Source organism: Mytilus edulis, chromosome 4 (assembly GCF_963676685.1).
Source record: "Mytilus edulis chromosome 4, xbMytEdul2.2, whole genome shotgun sequence".
Classification (NCBI taxonomy): Eukaryota; Metazoa; Mollusca; class Bivalvia; order Mytilida; family Mytilidae; genus Mytilus; species Mytilus edulis.
This window is the reverse complement of record NC_092347.1, coordinates 44,072,754-44,096,100: the sequence shown is the minus strand read 5'-3', so window position 1 is coordinate 44,096,100 and position 23,347 is coordinate 44,072,754. Positions and strand designations below refer to the sequence as shown.

Genomic DNA, 23,347 nt, shown 5'->3' with positions numbered 1-23,347 from the left:
CTGAGAATATGATAAAGGCCTATACAGATTAAATATGGGAACCTGTTAATTCTTCTATTACCTCTTGATTCCAAAGCTAAAATTAAATATTTTGCATAATTTACATTTTCAGAACATAATCACAATTGAAATAGAATTACAATCCAGGGTTATCCCTTAGAGAGTTTTTTATGTTCTCACAAAATGACAGTGTGTTCAACAAACACAGATCCTCAAAAAAAAGTGATGGATAAAAAATAAAGGATCTTTTAGAAGTCATGATATCTAGATGGGTTTTATGGAATCAAATCAAAAATTCTTGTAGTAGGTTTAGATGAACATCTTGCTAAATAACTTTGATTTTATAACTGAATACATTTATTCAAAATCATTATAGGGTGGTTATATTAAAATCTGTGTAAAAAATGGAAACAATACTTCTATTTGTACAAAATAATTAAAATAACTAAAGGGAGAAAATCTAAAATTAAATAATTTGTATTTCAAACATATTTTCTATTTGAGGGATCCTTTTAAAGCTTGGATAATACTGCTATTATAATCATTTAAATAAAGTTATTCCTGTTATTGTTTCTCACCTGAAACTTGTGGGGGTTGTTTCAATTTAAACACTAATGAAGGCTGTGAAAATTTGACCCCTGCAGTGTCTTCATTACTCTGAAAATATAGTCGACAAATTCATATTAAAACAAAAATATAGTAGACAAATTCATATTAAAACAAAAATATAGTAGACAAATCTATATTAAAACAATCTATGCTTAGTATGACTTTTATGATTTTGTAGTTTTTATCATATCAGTGGCTCTTTCCCTGAATTTTATAATTGGCAAAAGGTGAGGTTTCTATTGTTACAAAGATGCTTTTTTTCATTTGGGAATATGATGACATATATTTTTTAAAAGTGTTTTTTGTTCATTTTGGACAGTGATATTTTTGTCAGATATTGTTGATTTCTTTTATTTATAGCAATATGAAATTTCAATACTAAGTTATGACTATTGTTACTCCTTCAAAATGTTGTTTTACAAATTTTATTTTATGCTCCACCTAGCAAATAAGCAAACTAAACTACTGTAAAATGAGAAATGTTATGCTAATTATAACAATGATCAGGATTATATACCTATTTGTAAACTTTATCATAAAGACAGATCAGAATAACAAAAAAAGAAAAATTTGAAAAAAATAACCTTTCAAACAGATTTTGTCTTCAAAATTGGGAAAAATCGCACTATCATTTTCTATGTTCAGTGGACTGTGAAAATGGGGTCAAAAATCTAATTTGGCATAAAAATTAGAAAGATATCATAGGGAACATGTGTACTAAGTTTCAAGTTGATTGGACTTCAACTTCATTAAAAACTAACTTAACCAAAAACTTTAACCTGCAGCGGGACAGACAGAAGGAGGAACTAATGGACCAACAAACGTACGCACAGACCAGAAAACAGTATACGCCTCTACTATCATAGGTGGGGCATAAATAAACCTATAGTGAGGTTATTTTAATAGGTATATACCAGTCACCGAATTTTCATTCTGACCCATTCCCCATGTCATTCTCTATTTCATTTTCTGAATAATAAATTTCATATTTAACCCTTTCTAGCTAGCTTCTCAGTAATTTAATTCCACTATCAAAATGGAGTTCACATTAAAAGATACAAAAAATTCACCAAAAGTTCTTGCAAATATGTGATTGTTTTTGAGTTATTGTCCAAAAACTGGAAAATCCGCTTTTTGTAATTAAAAAAAAAATTAAAAATTAAAAAACGTAAAATCTAAAATAAAAAAAAATGAAAAAGGGAGCTCATCATGTCAATAGATGCAAACAATTCACCAAAGTTTCATGCAAAATCATAAAGGATATTTGCGTTATTGTCCGACACAGACGGACAACAGAATACCATAAATCCTGTAAATGGTTGTAAAAAAACATGTGTTGCTGTTAACAACAGGGGAAAAACATAATCCTGTTCTCTTTCTGGTACAGATATATTTTGTACTTTCTGGTACAGATATATTTTGTACTTTCTTTTACAACATGCAAATGCATCCAAGTAGTGATTTTATGTTAGCAAACATGATTTTTATGAAAAAAAAATTAAATCAGCTTTCTTTTAAAAAAAAATAGATATATTTAAATAGATTTTCTGTTGCTTACCTTTTGATTTAAACATATTAAACATTTTACATTTCAGAAAAATCTCTATATATGCAAATTTTTTGTTGAATATGCAACTTTGGCTTTTTTTGAAAACATAGTCTAAAATATTGCAATTAAGGAATTACTGTGCATATTAAATTATACATCAGTCTGGGAATAAATTCAACTGTAGATTAAGCTACATGTATTTGTTTTCTACATAGTTCACTGGCTATAAAACTTCAAAACACTAGCAAAATTTACAAATTACCACATTTTTTATATAAATATTTGTGCACAGCACACAATAGCACTATGTAAAACAATATTTATATATGTTTCAATTCTAGAATCAACACTGTGCATCCCGTATAGCCTGCAGTATATTGCAGTTAACCAGCACACAATAGACCAATAGCACAAACAACAGTATTACTAAGCTCGGATCCAGAAGTCAACTGAATCCTTGCCCTGTGATTCTACAAAATAACAACTGGTTTCTGGTTAACATCAATATCCTATACACAGGGAAAACACAGTGATGAAAAGTGCAACCTAATTCCAAACATCACATCAATCTTACTCTTTTAAAACTCTTTGTGGGTAGATTAGGTATACTTTGTGACAACTAAAAACAAAATGAATAGCACATGTTAAAAGCACAAACAAATTGTTGAGGAGAAAGGATTTTTGCATTGTGCTAAATATAAAAGTGCATTTTTGGGTACAACGATTTTTTTTTAATTATGTTAAATATGAAATAAAGGTCATAATTTTTGTGTTATGAGAGAAAGAAAAAGCTTGTCAGTTGCATGGCCATACAAAATGTTAAACAAAAGCAGATTATTGAATATTTGAGAATGAAATATATTGGTGTAAAATTTTCATATAAAACCAGGCATACAGAATGATTTTTTTATAGTCATTTCTGAAAGTTCTCAAATGAGTGTTGTTAATGTACAAAAAAAGAGCTGAAAATAAAAAAAAAGAAAATAATCCAACAACATAATATATCAACTGTCACTGAGTGATATAAAGGTTTGCTGTGGGATCTTGTTTATATAAAGCATAGTTCTTGTTAAACAGCTGTATAGATAGAGTTTTGAAATAACAAGCAATGTTTGTTTTGTCAATATTTGTATACCTGTGATTGTTGAATCTGTGATTGGCTTTCACTTTTCTCTCCATCGGTACCCTCGACAGGTTCTGCTGTTTCTGTGCTCTCTTCCTCTTTAACTTCTTTCACTTCCTGCTATATGTTCAAAGACTTCATCATTATTTGGTTTTCATTTTTATAAAATTTATGTTATCACATGTTTTAAGGGGAACTCCACTTAAAAAAGCTGAACCTATCTAAATAAAATGTATAATATATACCAACCTCAAAAGTGGGGCTAAAATAATTCACAGTTATAAGTAGTTTCTATGATGCCAATTTATTATTAGCCATCTAATTTTCCACACATTTCTTATTTGTATAGAAGAGTCAAAGACAAAGAAAGTTAACAAATGCTCTCAATACATTAAAAGTAACATGGGACACATAACAATAGTAGACATTTAAAGTCTAAGCTTTATACAGTTTGTATAATTTGTATAGAAAGTTTTCTTATTTTGTAAAGAGCTGATAAAAGTCATGTAATTGTATTTTAGATTGCTATATGTAAACTTAAAAAAATGGGGAATGTGTCCATGGGACACCATGGACACATATGATGCCTCCACTGCATATCATTTAAAGTAATAAAGGGACATAACTGAAGAATGGTAAAAGTGGCATACCAAAATTTGTACTTGATCTGAGTTTTATGGTAATAAGTGTTGTGTATAAATTGCATAACTTTGGTTGAAGCTAACTTTAGTTAGAGTATGTAAACGAAAAATTCAGCAATTATTCCATTTGTAGAAGGGCTAACTCTAGAACATTTAAAAAGATGCCACCACAATTTGAACTTGATCCGTGGTTTTTGGAAATAAGCATTGTGTACAAGCTTTATAACATCTGGTTGAGGCAAACTCAAGTAAGAGAACAGAAGCCACCTTTGGGATGTACAGAGACGGACAACGGTAAAACTCAATGCCCCATTCACTACCGCAGGAGTATAAAAATTATCATGAGAAAACAGGAAAAATTTTTGTTTTATTTTTTAAAGGGCCACTGCTACAAGATATATAAAAAATCAAAAGTATGATTTTTTTTTGTTCAATCATTAATGAAAGTGAAATAGTGAAATAATAATTTGCTTTTATAAGCTAAAATGGTTCAATTTTGGCAAATTAAGCTAATAAACATTGATAATGAATTATTCACTTGCAAGTGAATAATTCCACCTCATTAAATCTGTATTCATGTGAACTCCAATCTAACCCCGTAGAAAAAGGTAGAATAACGCAAATTAGATGGCGTCTTGGATAAAATTCACACAAAACAAAGCTACATCTTATTGAGACCATGTCCTGTAAATTGTTAATTTTATAATTTTGATAGTTTGGAAAAATGTTTTACATTGTTATAAAATAAAATATGAGAATTTGAGATAAATCGGTGAACATGAATTTGGCAGTTAGTGCCCCTTTAAGGATATTTTTTGCAACAATAAAACAAACAGCATGTCCAATCATATGGTGCCCTTTATGTGAATAATATTATTACCGACTTATCTCCCTTGATAGACAGTTACCTTTCTTTCAATGTTTAAATAGGTGACAATATTTCATTAGTATTTGTGAAAGAGATCACTTCCAATCAGTGAAGTAAATTAAATGAACTTTATGTAGTTGGTTTGGTGGCCCACTAATGCTTATAAGTCTTGTATATTTTTGTTTAAAAACCTCATATTCAAAAACTTGATACTTTAGGAAATGTACAAATAGAACATTTAAACAAAGGAAATATCGCATTTTATGTCTGGAAATGGACTGAACTAGAAAATATTGTGATAAAAACCTTTGGTTCTTCTTTCTTCTGTAATTTTGCTTTGATATTATCTAGTTCTGTAACCCAGCTTTCTCTTGGTAACTTATGTATCTCCAACCATATGTCTCTTGATTCTGGATCTGTTGAAGAACAAAAATTGAATTAAATCACTTATATCTTTCATTAACAAGAAACAAAATAACATTTTTGTAAAAGTTTTCCACACTAGAAAATAACTGGTTCCCTTACCATATAAGAATTGTTAGAAATAGCTTTTTATCATTTAAAAAAATTTGTAAGGGTTCCGCGGAACCCAGTGTCTCGCCTACTTTTGCTGTAAATCGCAGGTTCAACAAAAATGAGGAAAAAAATCAATAAAAATATTCCTCTTGATACTATCTTATGATTGTAAGAAGCTTCTGTCCAAGTTTGGTAAAAATTTAGGATAGTTAATGAATCTAATAAATGTTTTGAAAACTTTAACTGCAGACTGTATGTAATGTTAACTGGTCCATTTAAAAGTAAAATACAGAAAAAATGGATTTATTTTTTTACAAAATTTACTTCTGGATACTATCTTATGATCATAAACAAGCTTCTGTCCAAGTTTATGACAAACCAAGGATAGTTTAAGAAAGTTATTAAAACTTTAAAAACTTTAACCACAGAGTGAATGTAATGTTTCACCGCAGAAAAAACTAAGTCCATTTATAAGTAAAATATGGAAAAAATGGAATTTTATTTTTACAAAATTTACATCTGGATACTATCTTATGATCATAAACAAGCTTCTGTCCAAGTTTGGTAGAAATCCAGTATAGTTTAAGAAAGTTATTAAAATTTCATAAACTTTAACCACAGAGTGAATATTTGTGGACGCCGCCGACGACACCGAAGACGACGGAATGTAGGATTGCTTAGTCTCGCTTTTTCGACTAAAGTCGAAGGCTCGACAAAAAGCAACTGTTTTAAAAGTCAACTGACCATGACTGAGGATGTTTCTGCGCAATAAATCATGTTCTTATTCTTCTGAATATAGACAATTTGTGAATAAACATGTTCTTATTCTTCTGAATCTAGACAATTTGTGAATAAACAGAGCCCTAAGACTTTTGTAAAAGTTGCAACAGACTGATTCATAAGAATTATCAGTCAACCTTTTTTGTGACCTTTTTGCTAGTGTCTCTCTGTTTATAAGGACTTGTTTATGCGATTCACCCAATAGCTGTGTGTCTTTTTTGTATGATATTGGTTGTGTGAGTCACTAGTCATTTTCTCTTTTCTATGTTTTCAATGCTTAGGATTTTATAACACCTTACAATCACCAACTGACTATTACAGTTTTTATGAGTCTCTTTGGCTGTTATGAACCATATATTACACATTGGGTACTCAATAAATATTAATATCAGGATACTTATTTTAAACATTTAATATCAAGATACTGTTATGATATTGTAATTATTATATTTATTTATGTTGGCCTAATTTGTGTTGTGTGGCCTTATAGTTGTTTTCAAAATAATCTTATATAAGTGTACAGTTTAGAAATCACTGGAACAATCACAGATACTGATGGAATGATTGGAACTTTCCATTTAACTTACATAACGATTCCAGAATGATCTTAATAAAATATGCGTTATTCAAACTTCTACAAGTTTCTAGAATCTTCCATTCTAGTTTTTAGGGTATTCTTTTTCCAGAGTGTTCTAGAGATTTCCATGACAACTATATGTATACAGACATTAAAGTTAAACTTTCAGACTTAGACATCGATAGACATTAGTATTCACATCATTTGGATTGACTCTTTTATCCTACAAACAAAATCATGCTAGATTGTAACCTAAGTAGTGGACGTAATATTCTGATTTGATTCCCGAGAAGATTTCTGGATACAAATAAAAATAAAAGATTGGACTCTTATTTTGACAGTGAAGTTGACAGTAATATTCGTGTAATACTTCTTGTAAACTTTTGTATAATAAATATTGTTAAATTTTATTATTGATTTGTGTCTTCTGTTGGCTACAATTTAAAGGTGATTTCTGGCCGTAACAATACTTTAACAACTAAGACGTATTGTTATGCGTTTACTTTTCTACATTGGCTAGAGGTATAGGGGGAGGGTTGAGATCTCACAAACATGTTTAACCCCGCCACATTTTTGCGCCTGTCCCAAGTCAGGAGCCTCTGGCCTTTGTAAGCCTTGTATTATTTTAATTTTAGTTTCTTGTGTACAATTTGGAAATTAGTATGGCATTCATTATCACTGAACTAGTATATATTTGTTTAGGGGCCAGCTGAAGGAGGCCTCCGGGTGTGGGAATTTCTCGCTACATTGAAGACCTGTTGGTGACCTTCTGCTGTTGTTTTTTCTATGGTCGGGTTGTTGTCTCTTTGGCACATTTCCCATTTCCATTCTCAATTTTATATTTAACAACTAAGAACTTACTTTCAAAAACAACACCCAAGTAATCTCCTTCCTTTGATGCTTTACATTTGTTGATGATCATTTTATCTGTTCCTTCCTAAAAAAAAACAATATTCAATTAGTTTATCAAGAGTTTTCAGTATACCACAATTCTAAACAACAACAAAATATTTATGCTGCCAACAGTTTGAAGATAAAACACAAAACATTGTCAGAAATTGTCTAGTTAGATGAAGGCAATATTATTGGACAGGTTATCAATTATAATATGTCATCCAGCTGAATAAGGTTTAAGAAGGGTGTTGATTTAAAAAGATAATCTTAGTGGGCCTTGAAGAAAATCAACTGATACTCACTATTGCTACTATCCACAAATCCCCAAATTGTGTCAGTAATTTGCAAAATTTTTGTGGTCAAAACCTTACTACCACTACTTTTTATAACTAAAGTATTTGACATAATCAAATGATTCATCTTTTAGCACAAAATTCATCAGCATTTGTATAAAAAGCAAAATCATTGTAAGTATTTTGATAAGATTGCAGTTTTCTAGTGAGAAAAATTAGTTCATTATAAAAAATACTATACTGTCTTTTGATATGTATAATACACTGGTTTTTCCCTGATATAGATTTTTGAAAAGGGGAGTGATAATATGTACAACTACTCTATTCTTTAGACTTTAGAAACCAGTTGGTCAGAAGGAAACATATTTTCATAGCATAAACATGATTGTTGTTATGTTTTACATGTATATTTGTTCCTTCTTGTATCTGAATTGTTATGTCATTATATGCAAATAAAACGCATTGAAATGTTTTAGTGGTTGTATTTTGCATATTCTTGTGTTCTCTATTGCCCAAAAAAAGTTGCATTTGATCCAAATCAGAAATGACAGATACTATTTCACAGATGACTTTAGATGACGAACCTTGATAATGGTTATTTCTATGATTTTCCTCAGTTCTGACTCAACAATTTTGGAATCAACACTTGATGTATTTTTATTGTTCATACCAGTAGTAACCATTTATATTATGTCCACAGGTTACACCAAAGAATTTTAGGGCTCAGCTGAAGACATAGAGTAATCAAAGTGCTTGTGCGCACAGAAGGCTAAATGTTAAAATAAAATTGAGAATGGAAATGGGGAATGTGTTTAAAAAGAGACAACAACCCGACCATAGAGCAGACAACAGCCAAAGGTCACCAATTAGTCGTCAATGCAGTGAGAAACTACCTCACACGGAGGAGTCCTTCAGCTGTCTTCAATTTGCAATTTGGTGAATTTCTAAATGAAACATTGAATTGTATTTACTAGCTTTGAAAAAAAAGATGTAGTTATCTTCCTTTGTTCATGATAGCACATTATTTTTGTTGTTTGACCTATTTTTGATTAACAGATTCATACTCCATGCATTACTAATGTGATTCTTAACAAGATTAATTCCCTTTAATATCAAATTGTGTAAAATATTTTACTTTTAAACAATCTTTAAGGTATAAAGAATAGTATTATTACAAAACTATTAGTTCGTGTTTGACCATTTATTAAAGCAAAACCTGATACCTGTTATATCAAATAAAACTTTATTATAATTTTTAAATTTTACCATCAATGACCCAACATCATGAGTGCAACAGATTAACATCAAATTTTATTACAATTTTTTAACACAGAAAACATATTGAAGTCATAATTCGAAGCTTTTAATCATTCCATAGAAAAAATGGCAGCAGTCCTTTTGCGCCAATTACTATTTTTCGGGGGTATCATTTGCGCCAAATTTTGTTTTCCAAATGTATCAATTGCGCCAATATTCGGAACTCATTTGCGCCAATTTACCTGTACACATATCTGTTATAAAGATTAATGATTAATATATATTTAGTCTTATTTTTGTCTTAAAAAGTATCATATGTTTGGAGATATTTCACCATGAAGATGAGCATTTGTAGAGTAATGACTTAAAAAGCATTAGACAGTCAATGTACAGAGAGAGAATAAAACTTATTGCTTTGCTGAATATAAGTAAAGATATGCCAATAGAGAAGAAAATAGAAACTTTTGCTGATTATGATTTAGCTACATATGTTGATGACTTAGTGCTTTGTTCCCACCATGCTTATGGGCTTTATTATTATTAATTGTTTTATGCATTTATCATCCTTTAATGTTTGTGTTTTTGGACAATGAATTGAAGTTACAAGCTACTACATACATTAAATTGGTAAGTACCAATGTATCAGCAGTAAGAAGAAGATATGTTCCAGAAAAGGAAATATTTGCCATGTAAACTGCCGGTTCTAATCCAAATAAAGGAGTAGGAAAGTCATTTTTCTTCTAATTGGCGCAATCGTATGTTTTATTTTTGGCGCAAATGATACCATGTAATTTTAAAACATGTGGCGCAAACGTAGCATTGGAGAGAAAAAAGTTGTGGCGCAAAAGGACGCATTTTTGGCGCAAACGGATCTCTCCCGAAAAAATATATAAACCAAAGTCTTTATTGCTAAGATTTTGTTGCCATATTTTTTTCTCTAACTATAAATACACATAACTCAAATTATATTTCCTAACAACAAAATATAAATATGATGATGAAACCTTTGTAAAATGAATAATATTTTTCAGTTTCTAAAATAATAAAATTCCTCCTTTTTCCAGATACAAGACAGTATACAAGATATTCCTTCCTTTTGATTTAGGAAATATTACCAATGTTATTTCAACTGATAGGGCGGAGCTTATTTTTTAATTTGCATAAGGACAGTCTATGTGAAGATGTGTGTGATAAGGATAATTGCCGTAATAATTATTATTGATTATTAATCCCCTATCAGTGTCGCTAAACGCACATTCAAAAGAACTGAATGTATAATTTGGGGTGAATAACTGGACACTTCATTGACGAGTTTATCTCAAAACTCCTGTCTATAGATGGACTTGTCTTTAATAAGCAAACTTCTTAAACTCCACCCAGTCAAGTGAAATAAATCTAGTTATATACATGTAGATATTATACATCTAGGTTGACAGTAATACATTTTATCTACACTCCTCCTCACGTACCTACAGTCACATCATACACTTACCTGCAAAGACAGTCTACTAGACTGACGTGTACTTAAAGGCATCTGCATTAATGTTCCAAAATATGTCATATTACTATATATTTTACAAGATTTATCCTTACAGTGACAAAAATTCAAAAATTCATATTTAGGCTTTATTTCAACAGCATTATTCTTATCTATTAACTTAAAAATGTAAAGAATATATACCGTAGCAAACACTTCAATAGCTAAGACCCTTGAAAAAACTTTATCCCCCCCCCCCCCCCCCCGCCCCATCTTTGAAACAAAGATATACATTTTAATTTTAATTACATTAAACCATTCCTAAAAAGAGATAGAAATAGAAACAGAAATTCTTTATTTGACCAATTATAGACCGTTGCTGATTTTAAATTTCATACAATGATTGCAATGATTTTTCTTTTATGGAAATTAAACAATAAAATACAACAGAATAAAACATTGTCAGCACATGAAAAAGAAAATTAAAAGGGGAGACAGACAATTAATATATAAGGATTATTTCCTTATATTAAACTTTCAAGATATGTAATAGAAAAAAAAGCTGCACCAACTGATTAAATATAAGGGTAATTTTTCCCCATCTTCAATTTATATTACTATAAAAAGCTATACTGATCAATCTTTCCTCCTGGATTTGATGTGCATTTTTGTTGTTGCAAGGGAAGGTTTCAATAGAATATTATATTACAAGGGCAAAACTTTGTTATTTAAATACAAAATTAAATATTATCCCTTTATCTGATCAATCAATAAACACCTTGATAGTAATACACAGACAGTTTTATATACACTCCCCCTGACCTACCTAAAGTCATATCATACACTTACCTGCAGAGAGGTTCTACTTGATTGACGTGTACTTAAAGGCATCTGCATTAATGTTACAAATATCAAATGTATTTTACAACTTATCTTGTACCCTTGAGTTTAGTCACAAAAATATGCTTTATGTCAATGGCAACTGAGTGTCTATCTGTTAGATTGTCTCAAACAAAAGGTAGAATATTGATTGTACAATGGTTGATCATGATTGCATGTATAAAAAATGCTATGACTTGTTATGTGACAGAAACATGTTATAAAACATCTAGATATATATCCCTAAACAATCTTTCAAATGAGTGTGTTAGATCGTCTTGTACACTTTTAAGAGCTTTTTTAGAGACTTTCTATTTTGTTTGAAAAGTAGGGGTTATCTCCCATTGTGCATTGCATCTGTAAAAATAACACATGAAATTTCTTGCCCATTACTTGTATCGAGATCAGAATGGTCTAAAAATGATGTATCTAATATTTCAATACAATCATTCTGGAATTAATATACATTTGAAACCTGAATTTATCTAAGTGAATACAAGAATATTTACATTTTAGTTAAAATATACAAATTTACAATAACCATAAACTACTAACAGAAATGCATATGATTAAATAAGCACAAAAATTCATTTTATGCATGCATATGTACTTTTTAAAAATGATCTTTTGTAGATTTTTCCTGAGTATTATGAATTTTTGTACTTAAATTAGTTGTGTTCTTTCCATGATATAAAATCAAAGAGCTCTTTAATTTGGAAAAGTGTTTTTTGCTAGAAAATCTGTAAAGAAGATAAAATCTATTATGTATATTACCTGGTGTTCATTCAAATGTTTCAGCAGATACAGTTTATCACCAGAGAATGCATGTAGTCTTGAAAACCCTAAAAAAAAAAAAGAACTAAATATTTTAAATAACCAGTAAATTGAATACTCAATTCCATATGTTGATACATGATATATAACAATAATATGTGAATGTTAAAATATTAGTTTTTAAAAGACTGAATTCATTGAAAGCAATTATCTGGATGTCTTAAACAATATCTTACAAAAGTATCCTTAATGTTTTAATTTTTTAATGGTTATCCTGGTTAATGGAAAGATAACTCTGAGTGATGAAAACCAGAAAAAAATATTTTAAAAGGTTCAACGCATTCTTGACTAACCATATTCATGTACATGGCAGTGGTAAGAGCAAGAGCAAACAGTGGTTTGCTCACAGTCAGAATAATGTGTCAAAATGAATTTGCATGTCTTCCAGCAAACAAGCATTTCCATTCTTAATTTTATTTAATTCTTTCTTTATTTGAAATTTATTCTAATTTATAAATATTAATATAAGTCATCATAGCTTACCCATATCATCAATAGATACAAGAAGATATACATTGGGTGCAATTATATGTGCCCTGATATACTGGAGATCTACTCTGTCTTCTTCCCATAGGGTCACTTTCTCCTGAGTATTAGCATCTATCACAATAATTCCTTTAGAATGACCTATAAACATGTAAAGACCATCTCCACTATCTGTCATACATCCACATTTACGTAGGTACTGTACAAAAAAATTAAGGAAAAATAGATATAATGTGTAAATGTCATGTACATTGTACATGTACAAATGTATGTTGACCTAAAATATACTATGGCTGAAAGTATGCAAAGTGTTGTACAATGAATTTTTGTAAAATATTTTCTGGAGAATTTCAGAAAAGGTAACAAAACAGCAGAGGGTTTTTCAGGGGGCCCGCCCCACACCTTTTCTGAAAAGAAAATGGTTGATTTTTTAGGGAATCATGGAAGCATGACTTGTGCTTGGTCCCCTCTTAGGCAGTCAATGGGCCCCATTTATGAAAAATTCTGGATCCTTCATTGAAAAGTCATGGGTACATTGTACTTGGAGACACCTACAATTATGTTAAGCCCTCCCCCTTTTTTCAAAAGTCAGTTGTTTTGTTTTCTATTAATTTCCATGATTTTCACGTTTCATGAACATATGCATATTATAAATAAAATGTATTTGCTATTAACTATCAACTTCAAGTTGCTTCTCCACAGCGTTCAATGCTATATCATAGATAATCTCTATATACATGTATTATTGGGAGTATAATCATAACATTAAAATAATTGTCCTGTCCCCGAATAGTTATGCAAATAATTATTAAAATTTAAAAAGCCGGTAAACTTGCCTACATACATGTACATAAATATATATATATATACATGAATTGGTGGATTAGTGGCACGTTCCTTTGTTTGTTAATATGAGTTTTTAGTGGATGCGGGTGTATATTTGTTTATAGTGCAGAATTGGTGGATTAGTGGCACATTCCTAATTGTTTGTTTGTATGAGTTTTTAGTGGATGCAGGTGTATATTTGAATATAGTGCAGAATTGGTGGATTAGTGGTACGCTCCTAATTGTTTGTTTGTATGAGTTTGTAGTGGATGCGGGTGTATATTTGTAAATAGTGCATTAGCCAACCTACTATGTAGGAGTGCGCCGATATAGAACGGCAATTCATACCTGTTGAAAGAAAGGAAGTCGATGACTAAAAGTCAATCCGAAAACAGAAACAATATGTGGACTACTTTTTTTACCTTTTATTCCCAAAATAACCATGCCATAACTGAATAATCATGAGGATGGATGACAAATGTGACTATGCATCCTGCCCATAGGACACAAAGGCATGATGATTAATTTATTGCAGAAGAAAGAGAAGCGACACACAAAATGAGGTCTTCTTGTTCAATAGTATACATTTGTAGATTACTTAATTTGTCTTGCATTTATAATGTAATTGGTTTTGAGGGTTTTTTCACAAACTCTATACACTATGATAAAAATTTCTTTTTAATTTTCATCATACATGTATTTCATGAAAAATTGCATTACTCTAAAAGTAATAAAACATACATGATGTATGAATAATTATGTATACTAAAGGATAAATGATGTTATGAGAATACATTTGTAATTTAAATTAAACAAAGAAACAGAAAATGACCAGACAGATTCCAGAGGACACTATAGTTATACATGCGGTATCTGGATGATTCATTCCAACTCCGATTCGTCCCAACAAATTCGTGCCAAGTTGCTTGGTCAATTCGTTCCAAATTTCAAAAACTGGTCAGTTCGTTCCAACTTATTCAAGAACAATATTAAACAATATCAGAGACATATAATATGTATTATATGTCAGGAAAAAAAGTAACTTCAAAAAAACTAAAAAAACAAAAGTATGGGCTTGGAGGTGTGGAATTATGATACATATTTTTGATAGGTCAACGTCTTTCAAACCAATGAAAAACAAGTTTGAAACATAGATGTTCTAAAAGATTCCTAATTCCATATATTATTTTTATATTCCATCATGGAATCTTCGTGTGTTTTGGTGTCATCGTTTTGTTCATAAATACTAAAGGATACAAACCTTAAACTTATTTTTCATTGCATAAGACATTTAGATTATCCCGAAATATGATACAAGTTGACCGGAAAAAGGAAAAAAAACCAAAACAAAGACAACCCGGCCAAATAAATTATGACTAAATAAACAAATATTGTACACATAAATCTGCGTTTTTCAACACAATTTTTTGTTAAAATCGAACCATAAAACCCTTCAAAGTTATTATTGAAAAACGATCTTTTATATGAAATATATATAAAAAAAATTGACAAGGAATTGTCGATTTTTGACGTGTACTGTAGGTTGATTCACACAAATACAGTGATATACGGACATATAGTCTACATTATAAAAAAAAAGTTGGAACAAATTGTTCAGTCTGATTAATAATGATATAAATCAGTTAGAACAAATTGCTTAGTCTGATTAATAATAAACAAAATCAGTTGGAACGAATTGAGAATTGACTTTGTACGAATTGTCCAAATCTGGAACGAACTGGCTTGGAACGAATCGGACTTGGAACGAATTGACTAGCATTCATACATGCATATCCTGAGATTCCTCTACATGTACATTTTGTAGGTTTGCATTGTATCTTTGAGCATTTAGTACAAATTATTATATATATTTAATTTCAGTACTCATGGTAAAAGCTTCACAATAAATAAGTTGCCAGTTCTGTAAGTTTCTTACAAATAAGTTCTTAAATAAAATAGAGAATAGAAATGGGGAATGAGTCAAAGAGACAACAACCCAATCAAAGAGTAAAAACAGCCAAAGGCCACCATGGGTCACCTTCAACAAAGCAAGAAAATTCTACACCCTAAGGCGGACTTCAGCCGGCCCATAAACAATAATGATTACTCCTTCAGTGAAAATGGATGTCAAGCTAAATTTTTAAAACATATCATTTGATGGATTCTGCATATTTCTAGGTTATAGCTTTATGAACTTTTGTTGAAATTTTTCTACAGTGATACCTACATGTACTTAAACCGAACCTCTTCAGGACTTGAGATTTTGTTTGGTTTTGGACAATGATCGGTTTAATCAGGCTCACAGCGCATACAATTTGAACTGACAGTGTTTAAGAACATGTTTGGTTTATACAGGTTTAGGTTTATTCTGGATTTGGTTGAGTCATGTGTCACTGTATCTTTATATACATAATTGATTTAAGAGACTTTTACTGCAATAACCATGATAACTGTTATGGTGCATGATTTTCGTTATTTCATTTATAATATCATGCACTTCACAAGTAACAACTGCAAATTATTGTTTGTTTTAAGATGCATTAACTAAAGCTTGTCAATGCTAGTTTCTACCTCTAAACTTTTTGTATTTTCATGTCGGGGTGGTCGAACTTTTCTGCCCTCCTCGAGTCTTTCATTCTCTCTGGACTCAACTATATCCCATACTTCCTCCACTAACTGTCCAAGAACCTTATCAATCATACGATACGGTTGTGGAAGTGGGTCTTTCAGTTGGTCAGGATCAGTAATGTAATCGTCTTCATCTTCCAGTGGAATTCTGTCCAAAGATGGTGGTGTAAAATTAACATTTTTTCTAATGTAAACAGGCATTTTTTTTAACAAACTGTAGTTCTGGGACCCAACTTTAAACAAAAAAGTTATTAAATGTGCATATGTAATGTTAAATTATCATCAGTGCATATTTGAGTAATCTGTGGGATATTATTCTGTTTCCAAGTCGGCCATATTACCGGAAATAAAAACAAACATCATTCGGAATCAAATCCAACGGACTTTTAGTTAGAATTCATTCATGACTCTCAAGAAGTACCGATGTTGTTACCTTTGACCCTTTTTGCTGGATATATAGGGAACCTGCTGCAACTTTCAATTTACATGTAGTTGTGAATTTCATTAACCATGTCTTCACACTCAGATTTAGCTACACAGATTGTGAAATTTGGAGCGCAGACGAATGGAAGGGACAAGTTATTCAGGTGAGCTTTTTAATGGCAATGGATAAAACATAAGTGGGATAAGGCAATAAGTGAATTTTAACTTAAAGTTCAATATGTAGGACGTTGTGGAACATTTTTATGAAAAGTTCAATAAGTAGAATATTAGAAACTGGATCTGCAGTCACTATCATTTTCTGGGACATTTGACCTTGTTCAAAATCTACCAAAAGTATACTATTCCAGAGTAGACATGAGATATTGTAATGATATCAATTATTTGTTGTTACTTTTTTTTTGCTTGATTATTTGTTTTTCTTTTCATACGTTCAGTCTTCAATAACATGAATAAAGTTAAAAGTGTAACAACAATGAAAATGTACAAATTTTGTACACTTTCCCAAAAAGAATTGCACTGAAGGGAAGTCTGATAGTTGTCTCTTTGCTGAGGATCTCAATTATAAGCTACAAGAAAAATAAGAGAGCCGTGGTGTAGTGGTTAGTGCATCTGACTACTAACATAAAGGTTCCTGGTTCGATTCATGTTTGAGATGAAAATTTCAGGAACTCAATTTTCGGCTCTCCCTTGACACCATCTGCGAGTATGGTCTTGAGGAAGCAATGATACATATGTAGTCCGTCGGAAGGGGACGATAAATGGCTGACCCGTGTTAAGAGAGAGCCATATCTCTTGCACGTTAAAGACACCCTTGTAGATTTCGAAAAAGAGTAGGCTTATCCTGCTACAAGGCAGCACTCGCACCTGCAAAGTGGAAAGGGATTAATATAAGTTGCAAAACTTGTTTCCCAATCCACTCTAAATAAATATGTTTAAACTATCGATAAGAAGAATAAATTAGCAACAAGAAAATAAATATAGATGTTTACATTATGTAGAAACATACAGCATTACAATGTGTGTGGTTTTATTTTAAATATATGAAAATATTCATTACTCATTATTTCATAATAGATATGTACAAGTGTATCTACAGTTTACTGTATAAATGAATAAATAGATACTACATGGATGTAGCATGATTTAGAGTCGACTTGGTTGATATATGAAAGGTTTAAACCATATTATTATATAAGATAATCTAATCCTATTTATTCATTTCACTAAAAAGGTCCATGTATTCATGTATATAAAAAAATATATATATTTACATATAAATTGTATATAACAATGATATAGGACATGTAGAATTTGACATGGGATTGTTACATTACAAAAATGTTCAGATTGATACCCCAATAATTATAATACATTTGTATAATACTTGAACAGCATTGCAGAATCATTTGAGCCATGTCTTTTCTGAACTTTTGTGGAACTTGAGTAATAAACTAGAACATTTGTAGAATGGCTACCTGTGAAAAATTTATACACTAATATGACAAAAAAAGTAAAACACTTTAATTTCCTGCATGCCACTTCACAAATCAAAGATTCTTCTCCAATAAACAGCTGTACCAAAACCTGACTTCAATCATCCATGGTATCTTTAACACTAAAACATCTTTCAGCTTGTTTTAATGATATTGTATCAATCACTTAAATATGATCAGATATTATATTATGATTGTTAAATAGGCACCCTAATTGGTTCCAAAAAAAAATGTCATGTCTGTGTCATTATTGTGATTTGGCAGTCAAGACATTTACCAAAGTACTACAGTATCATTAATACATGTATATTTATTGACTTTTAATTCTTCAGGTTATTACAGTATGGAAGTAAATTAATATCCTGGTACTTACAAACAGACCAGGGAAAACTGGATTTCTTGGAAAAGCTGAAAAAATTAGAAACATCTATGAGTATGACCAGGAAATGTAAGATTACAATGCACATGTTAAATATTTGATGAACGACGAAAAAAAATACAAAACAACAAGTTGAAATTGTATGAATAATTAAATTTGTTATAACTTCTATCATGTCTATTATGACAACTTTATAAATTTTGCGGTCGTATATTGGTATGACGTTGGCATCGTCGTTGTCGTATGAAGACACATTGGTTTTCGCACTATAACTTTAGTGTAAGTAAATAAAAAACTATGAAATTTAAACACAAGATTTATGACCACAAAAAGAAGGTTGGGAATGATTTTGGGAGTTTTGGTCTCAACAGTTTAGGAATAAGGGGCCAAAAAGGGCCTAAATAAGCATTTTTCTTGGTTTTCGCACAATTACTTTAATATAAGTGAATAGAAATCTATGAAATTTAAACACAAGGTTTATGAACACAAAAGGAAGGATCGGATTGATTTTGGGAGTTTTGGTCATAACAGTTTAGGAAATAGGGGCCAAAAAGGGGCCCAAATAAGCATTTTCCTTGGTTTTCGCACCATAACTTTAGTACATGTATAAGTTAATATAGATCTATGAAATTTAAACACAAGGTTTATGACCATAAAAGGAAGGTTGGGATTGATTTTGGAAGTTTTGGTCCTAATGGTTTAGGAATTAGGGGCCCAAAGGGTCAAAATTAAACTTTGTTTGATTTCATCAAAAATTGAATAATTTGGGTTCTTTGATATGCCGAATCTAACTGTGTATGTAGATTCTTTATTTTTGGTCCCGTTTTCAAATTGGTCTACATTAAGGTCCAAAGGGTCCAAAATTTAACTTAGTTTGATTTTTACAAAAATTGAATTCTTGGCCAAGTTGGGGTTCTTTGATATGCTGAATCTAAACATGTATTAAGATTTTTGCTTATGGGGCCAGTTTTCAAGTTGATCCAAATCGTGGTCCAAAATTAAACTTTGTTTGATATCAACAAAAATTGAATCCTTGAGATTCTTTGATATGCTGAATCTAAACATGTATTTAGATTTTTGATTATAGGCCTAGTTTTCAAGTTGGTCCAAATCAGGGGTCCAAAATTAAACTTGTTTGATTTCAACAAAAATTGAATATATGGGGTTATTTGATATATGCTGAATCTAACCATGTACAAATGTATTTAGATTTTTGATATTTGGGCCCGGTTATCAAATTGGTCCACATTGAGGTCTAAAGGATCCAAAATTGAACTTTATTTGATTTATTCAAAAATTGAATTCTTGGGGTTCTTTGATATGCAGCTGAATCTAACCATGTATTTAGATTTTGGATACTATAATAGGTAAATGTCCAATTTAAAAATTTTAAGTTTTTAAGTTTAAGTTCTTATTTTAGACCACATTCATTCTGTGTCAGAAACCTATGTGGTGTCAACTATTTAATCACAATCCAAATTCAGAGCTGTATCAAGCTTAAATGTTGTGTCCATACTTGCCCCAACTGTTCAGGGTTTGAACTCTGAGGTCGTATAAAGCTGCACCTTGCCGAGCATCTGGTTTTAATACATATTTAAATCAGCCATATTTTAATCCACTGAAACAGTCCTAGGCATTATAGAATATCAAAATAAGAAGATGTGGTATGATTGCTAATAAGACGGCTATGCACCAGAGACCAAATGACATAGATGTTAAACTATACTGTACTGTACAAAACAATCATAGAATTAATTAAACTATTTAAGCAACAAATGACAACCAGAAAACTAACTATACGTAACCATGGTAACATTGTAGAAGTACACTCAACAAACCCATACACAATAAAAGCATTTCATTTGTAATTAAAAGACAAAAAAGAATCATGTTGAACCCTGTATATATGTGTGCTAAAACATTTGTCAATTGTAAGCAAAATTTTAAAAAGGACACAATGACAAAGTTTCATACTCTCTTTTGCTACATCTACATGTGCATATTGAAAAAAACCTCACTGAAACCAACATGTGTGTGTTTCCAATTTTCCTATAAAAATGATAAAAATTCTGGTATGATTGACAATAAGACAACTATTTCTCCTTAGTTCAAATAAAGTTGGATCTGAGCAATGACAGATAACCATACAACCTTCAACAACAAGAAAAACCCATGCTGTATCACTGGCTATAAAAGGCTATGAAAACAGCCTCCAACAACAAGAAAAACCCATGCTGTATCACTAGCTATAAAAGGCTCTGAAAACAGCCTCCAACAACAAGAAAAACCCATGCAATATCACTGGCTATAAAAGGCTCTGAAAACAGCCTCCAACAACAAGAAAAACCCACGCTGTATCACTGGCTATAAAAGGCTCTGAAAACAGCCTCCAACAACAAGAAAAACCCATGCTGTATCACTAGCTATAAAAGGCTCTGAAAGGCAATTGAGAAAACTACATTGTACATGTATGTTTATAATGTGCTATTTTGAGTTTTGGTTCCATATTTTTACAACTGACATGTGGATTGTTTTGTATTTGTTTTGTATTACATGTATGGAAAAAACAACAATAGTTGCTGTGTTTGAAATGGGTTGAAATTTTTTGTGGTTTGAGACTAATTTATTTGTTTCCTCTTGACCATATTGACAATTTGAGATATTTTTTAAAATTGAAACGAGTGCCATGTTTGTAGCTAGGAAGTTCTGTGTACATGTGTTGACATGACTTTTTTTTGTTGCACAATGATGATTTTGTTGGGGTTGACAAAGTAGAGAAAAAAGTCTGACATTGGTGAATAGATCTAGAGGGTAATAGGGTGATAACTGAAAAAGTATAAAGAATAGAGAACAATGTCAGACACAATTTTAAAGATACAGAAATGAAACTTTGTCTGATTCAATACCTTTACAGTTCACTTGGACATGTTGGATGATCATATTTCTACCGTTTATTTTAAAAATAATTTCAAGTATACATGTAGATATAGTTTATTTTAAAAATAATTTCAAGTATACATGTAGATATAGTTTATTTTAAAAATAATTTCAAGTATACATGTACATGTAGATATGTATGATCAATGTTTAATTAGATATATATCATTTCAGTGCTGAGATTTGGGAAGAGTTTAGACTTCATTCTGGCAGCTTTAAAGACAATCCATTTATCAGATCCTGTGCTGAAATTAACAATTACAATGTCAAAGCTTGCACAATCAGTGTTCCTCATATTTGATCACATCATATTTGCTCACAACTTAGGAATCATCAAAGCTGATAAAGAAAAGTGGTCCAGATATTCGTCACAGTGTTGGTTATTTAGCTTAATCTTGAACTTACTCAGAAATTCTTACGACATTTTGTCCATTATTTCGAATGAGGCCAAGGCTCAAGAAAACCGTCAGCGGAGAGGCCAGTATGTAAATGGTGGAATTGAGCATAGTGTCACATCTCGAAAACCAATGGGAAGAGTTCAGATTTTGAAGAAGTGCTGCTATGAAAACCAGCCTGTTGTTTTAGACTTTGTAAAAAATATGTCAGATTTGGTGCTTCCATTAAATTCTCTAGGTAAAATTAAAGTTTCAGGTGGTATTCAAGGCTCCTTAGGGTTACTATCATCAGCTATTGGTATTGCCACAGTTTGGAGCCCCATACTGAAATTGGTGCCATAAAGATCTAAAGGATTGTTGATATATTATTATTCAAGTTTTCTGTGATATAAATGTTTCAAATGTCAATTTTATTTGTTAATGATTGAATAATTGAAGTTTATTGTTCATTACTATGATTAATGATCATATTTTCAACCTTAAATTACCACAAAGTCATCTTATGATTACAAAATAGGTAAATATGGGATAACAAAGATACCAAGATTACCAAAACCAGACATTATTTGTCTTATATGATAGTCAAGAAATCAAGGTATATCAAGATTTATATGATTTATGTACATGTTTTTGTATAAAAATTGTTTAGACAGTTCATGTATATGTAGTAACTAATGTTGCGATGTATTTTTTTTCTTATTCTCATAGTATGAATGACAATCAATATAATAATTAATAATATTATTAATCAAGTACTTTTTCATTGAGTGGAAATTGTGATGAAAATTCTTCTTCATAATACAACCTAATAAAAGATACCCAACAGAATGAAAAACACCCATTTCAATTCTGGTGCAGAAACTTTAGAAAATTACAATATTGTATAGTTCCTCAAATTATGAAAAGGTGTCCATCTTACAAATGAGCATGTTTGCTTTTAAAAATCATAAATGTTAATGTGATGACTATTGTAAAATTTTACATGTTGATAGAATTTCGTTGGGAATCTTTTTGTACTAGATATGTAACTTCCCAGTGAGGATCTGTTTTGAATTGCAGGGTACTATTCTTAGTTAAAAAGATGAGACTATCTGATTATTTTTTTATAATTTTGTTATTGTGATGATACAATGTATGGTGTCCAATGAAATCCACTACATTTGACATTTCTTGCTCCTTTGTTTTTGTTGAAATTAAAAGATATACAACTGCTAGGTATTACAGTATTTGAACATTCTCTGTCCTCAGGTTTTAACTTTCCTTAAAATCACTTTTTCAGATTTTTTTATCTCATATTTGTAATTATATTTAACACAATTTGTTAACAATTTTCTTTAATGTTACAATGTGAAATATTAATTTGATTTGAAGATTCAGTTAGAATAGTACCATGTTTTTTGCAAGCTTGTCAAAAACAGTGTTAAAAATACATTTTCCCATTTTGATATTTTTTGTGATTTGCA

At 30.6% G+C, this 23,347-nt stretch overlaps 2 protein-coding genes across 7 annotated transcripts in view; one reads left to right on the top strand and one right to left on the bottom strand.

Moving 5' to 3' along the window:
• The window catches only part of LOC139519743 (WD repeat-containing protein 93-like), a 46,607-nt gene extending 30,012 nt beyond the window's left edge, over positions 1–16,595 (bottom strand). For 2 of the 6 annotated variants that reach the window (XM_071311988.1, XM_071311991.1), the window contains exons 1-8: positions 16,180–16,584; positions 12,781–12,982; positions 12,238–12,305; positions 7,525–7,600; positions 5,097–5,206; positions 3,294–3,401; positions 579–657; positions 62–76 (exon numbers count right to left, since the gene is read on the bottom strand). In XM_071311988.1, coding sequence (XP_071168089.1) covers positions 62–76; positions 579–657; positions 3,294–3,401; positions 5,097–5,206; positions 7,525–7,600; positions 12,238–12,305; positions 12,781–12,982; positions 16,180–16,437 — 916 coding nt within the window. In that variant the 5' untranslated portion in view covers positions 16,438–16,584. Of the gene's footprint in view, positions 1–61; positions 77–578; positions 658–3,293; positions 3,402–5,096; positions 5,207–7,524; positions 7,601–12,237; positions 12,306–12,780; positions 12,983–16,179 lie in introns of all 6 variants that reach the window. The other 4 variants (XM_071311989.1, XM_071311993.1, XM_071311990.1 and 1 more) reach the window with 3 other exon arrangements.
• A 58-nt stretch (positions 16,596–16,653) lies between these two features.
• Positions 16,654–23,035, top strand: LOC139519744 (peroxisomal membrane protein 11B-like). The gene is made up of 3 exons (XM_071311994.1): positions 16,654–16,823; positions 18,506–18,621; positions 21,664–23,035. Exons 1-3 carry the CDS (start codon positions 16,747–16,749, stop codon positions 22,224–22,226), a joined length of 756 nt encoding a protein of 251 aa, XP_071168095.1. The 5' UTR covers positions 16,654–16,746; the 3' UTR covers positions 22,227–23,035.
• Positions 23,036–23,347: the final 312 nt, after the last annotated feature.